General features: G+C 39.8%; 1 protein-coding gene across 1 annotated transcript; it reads right to left on the reverse strand.

The window, feature by feature from the left end:
• Positions 1–2217: 2217 nt before the first annotated feature.
• Positions 2218–4220, reverse strand: LOC148693714 (uncharacterized). Its single transcript, XM_088678773.1, has 2 exons — positions 2651–4220; positions 2218–2477 (listed from the first exon to the last, which is right to left on the reverse strand). Exons 1-2 carry the CDS (start codon positions 4131–4133, stop codon positions 2449–2451), a joined length of 1512 nt encoding a protein of 503 aa, XP_088534899.1. The 5' UTR covers positions 4134–4220; the 3' UTR covers positions 2218–2448.
• Between the last annotated feature and the right edge of the window lie 240 nt (positions 4221–4460).

Consider the following 4460-nt stretch of genomic DNA (forward strand, 5'->3'; position numbering starts at 1 on the left):
ATTGGGATCCCCGGCCCAGTCAGCATCACTAAAGGCTTTAAGAAGTAACGCGCCTTTACTATAAGTAATGCCTTTAGACAAAGACCCTTTGAGATACCGTAAGATCCTTTTAACTGCAGTGAAGTGGGAGAGCATTGGGGCTTGCATAAATTGACTAACCTGATGCACAGAGAAAGCAATATCAGGTCTGGTGAACACAAGGTATTGTAAGGCTCCAACCACACTCCGATAGAGACCTGGATTATTGAACGGCTGACCATCATCTTTGAGGAGTCTATTATTAGGCAAACATGGTGTGACTGCAGGTTTGGCATCTGTCATGTCAGTCTTCTTCAACAAGTCAACAATATACTTTTCTTGGGACAGAAACAATCCGTGATCAGTTTGTGAAATTTGAATGCCCAAGAAGAAATGTAAGGGACCAAGATCCTTAAGCTCAAACTCATTGGTTAAAGCTGCAACAACCTGTTGAATAGCAGAGGATGCATTTCCAGTAATTATGATATCGTCCACATATAAGAGAAGAACCACAATAGCACCATCAACAGGTTTAACAAACAAAGACAGATCTGAAGTAGTGGTTTGGAACCCCAACTGTGGTAAGAATTGAGTAAACCTATCATTCCAGGCCCTTGGGGCTTGTTTAAGACCATATAAGGATTTTTGTAACTTGCAAACCAGATAAGGAAACTGAGGATCCTCAAAACCTGGTGGTTGAGACATATAGACCTCCTCATTTAAAATGCCATGAAGAAAGGCATTCTTCACATCTAGTTGGCGCAAAGGCCAATTATAATGAGCAGCAAGAGCAAGGATGAGTCTTACAGTTGTTGGTTTAACAACCGGGCTAAATGTCTCACCATAATCCAAACCTGCTTCCTGACTAAACCCTTTGGCGACCAAACGAGCCTTATGTCTGGCAATACTCCCATCAGCATGTCTCTTCACTTTAAAAATCCATTTACACCCGACCAGATTCTTGTTAGGGGGAAGAGCAACCAAACTCCATGTTTTCTGAGAATAAAGAGCAGTAAGTTCCTCCTTCATTGCATTGAGCCATACTGGAACCTTGAGGGCAGACTTATATGTTGCAGGTTCAGTGGTAGTCAAATCAACCACTGTGGAGGTGTGTGCAGCAGCAAAAAACACCTTTTTCTTCACAATTCCACTCTTGGAACGAGTTTGCATTGAATGGAGATTTACTGGTGGGATATCAAGGACTACTTGTAAACTTTCTGGATTATGATCAGGAACCACAGGAGCAGGAGAATCTTGTGCAGCAATGGACTGGGTTGAGGATGATGATTGAGAAGAGGGAGAAGATTCATGGGCTAGAGAAGGAGGAGAGGAAGAAGAAACAAGAATATTTTGCAAGGTTGGCAGCACAATAGGTAGGATTGGTGTATTACAAACAGGTTTTACTCTTGGAGACTGTGAACACTGTGACTTAGAACTGAAAGCACTGTATGGAAAGTCAAGCTCATTAAAAATGACATGTCTTGAAATATATATCTTTCCAAGAGTAAGTTCAAAGCATATATATCCCTTATAGGTGGAGGCATATCCCAAAAAGAGACATTTTGCAGATTTAGGTTGTAATTTGTTGCTGTTATAAGGTTGTAAAAGTGGAAAACAAGCACAACCAAAAACCCTTAAGTGCTGGATTTCAGGAATAGCAGAATATAAAAGTTCAAAAGGTGACTGATTTTGAAGAATGGAAGATGGCATTCGATTGATCAAGTAGATGGCAGTTTGGCATGCAAAAGACCAAAACTTAGAAGGTAAATGTGCATTTTGTAACAAAGTAAGAGCTGTTTGAACTACATGTTTGTGTTTTCTCTCAGCCAAGCCATTCTGTTCAGGGGTATAGGGACATGATTTATGATGAGAAATGCCATTTTGAGCAAGAAAAGACTGCATAGGTTTACAAATATATTCACCCCCCCATCACTTTGTAATATCTTAACTCTTGCTGAAAATTGAGTAAAGATAAAATGGTAGAATTTAACAAACACTGAACACAGATCAGATTTATTTATTAAGGGAAATAGCCAGCAGAATCTGGTACACTCATCAACAAAGAGGACATAATACTTGAACCCATCCACAGATACACTAGGTGCAGGTCCCCACAGGTCACTATGAACAATTTCGAATGGTATTACAGATTTTGTAGAGGCAGGAGAAAAAGGAAGTTTACTAAATTTCCCTTCTAAACAACTTTGACAAACAGTGGGTGACACATCTGTTTTAACAGCAACTTTTGACTTTCTAAGGATAAGAGAAACTATGGGATTAGAAGGGTGACCTAGTCTACAATGCCATAAAGTTGAATTCACAGTATGTCCAAGAAGAGCAACAGGTGGATGAACTTGTAGCTGAGATGAGGAACCTGATGGTAAATGAGGAAAAGAAGGAATTGGATACAGTCCATTGGTGCAGTGGCCTTTATACAAGACTCTCCCTGTGGTTTTGTCCTGAATCCAAAAACAATAAGCATCGAATATTAGCCAACAATTGTTGTCAAGACATGTTTTATGTACTGACAACAAATTATGAGACAATTTTGGAATGTAAAGAACAGAATTTAATCGAAGAGACTGCGATGATGGCTGAATAATAGAGTTCCCAATATGAGAGACTTGCAAACCTTCCCCATTTGCTGTTTGAACAGTCTCATTAGTTGGATATGGAGATGCTAGAGACAAATTACTGAGATCATTTGTCATGTGATTAGTAGCACCGGAATCTGTCAGCCAAACTTGTGGAGTTGCAGAATTGGATAGAACAGGAACATTAGAAGTGGAGGCATGCATATAGGCAGGGGCATATGCACTAGAAGTGGCCATATGTGCAGAAGGTTGAAGATTTGGTGCACAATTAGAAGACACCATATTCATCATAGTAGACATGTTTGGAGAGACCACAGGCATCATAGGAGACATATATGGAGGCTGCATATAACCAGGAAACATTGCTTGCATAGCAGTCATTTGTGAAGGTTGAGATCGATTCTTATTCCTATAAAAACAGGTTTTGGCAGTATGATTACTACGATCACAGATTTGACATTTCTCAGAAGTCTCAGATGTATCAATGGTTCTATACACACATGTAGCAGCACTGTGTCCATGTTGAGAACATAGTTGACATACAACATTATGAAGCTGAGAAGGATTACCAAGAATTCCAGGAGTAAAATCATGAACCACAGGTTTCGAATTGAAAAACCTTTGTCCCTGATTATTAAAATACTTCTGACCCTGAAAGTTCCCAGCTTTGCCTTTACCCTTGTACTTAGACTTGTGACCATTATTAAAGAACTGAGATGAACCAGAGTGCCCATGATAACCATTTGAACCCTGTAATCCAGAATTAAAGACTCCCTGAGATTCAGAAAATGTGACCCCAGCATTAGAACCTTGATTCTTGGCAAACAATGCAGTAGAAAATTGTAAACTTTGACTGTTCTCAATAATTGCTTCTTCTGCAAGCAATTGAGCCCGGAATTCTTTAAGAGAAATCACATTCTCTCTACCACGAATTACACACCGAAATGTGTTATACTCCGCTGATAACCCATTCAAAGCCAAAATAACAATGTCTTCATCTTCAAAGTTAACCCCTGCAGCTGCAAGATAGTCCCTTGCCTCTTTAATTCTCTGAAGATACTGAGTCACAGAATCTGCCCCTTTCTTGATGGTCTGAAGATCAGACTTGAGTTGAAAAATCGAAGTCTTGCTAACCGTGGAAAACCGTTCTTGAAGACGAACCCACAAATCTCTAGCACTGATACTCCCAATCGCACAAGAAATAGCAACAGACGATAGCGTTGCAGTGATAAGCTGCATAAGAGCCCTATCATGCATCTTCCATACTTTGTAATCATCCGCCTCAATCCTTGAACCAACACCACCAGATAAAGCTTCAGAATCACTCGAGTATTGAGGTGGACAGCAAGTCGATCCATCAATAAAACCCATTATCCCATATCCTTCAAGCATCAACTGCATTTGAAAATGCCATTGAAGATAGTTGGAATCATCCAACTTAACCGACACAGATGATGATACAGAGGAAATCAACCCAGTGATCGGAGACTGCAAGATTTGCAGTTGAGAAGCTGTAACCATTATGAAGAATTGTCTCTGAAGAATAAAAACAAACACTTGGTAGGCAAGAAAAACCCAACCAAGTCAGAAACCGTAAGAGCGAAGAGAAATGCCCAGAAAACACAAAGAAGCCACACAGAGATAAGAGACGATGCGGAAGCACAATAAACCAGAAACGAAGAAGCTGTCTAAGCAATTCGGGCGATTGATACCATGTTAACCATAGCACAGTTATCTCTACTAATGTATCAAGAGATTAGAATATTCAGAAGGAAGAAGAAGATCTTAAGAGAGAAAAGAAATAGAGAGAGAGAGAGAGAGAGAGATAAAATCTTTCTGTATATTTTT

The sequence above is a fragment of the Pyrus communis genome, chromosome 10 (genome assembly GCF_041283825.1).
Source record: "Pyrus communis isolate YQ-2024b chromosome 10, ASM4128382v1, whole genome shotgun sequence".
NCBI classification, from domain to species: Eukaryota; Viridiplantae; Streptophyta; class Magnoliopsida; order Rosales; family Rosaceae; genus Pyrus; species Pyrus communis.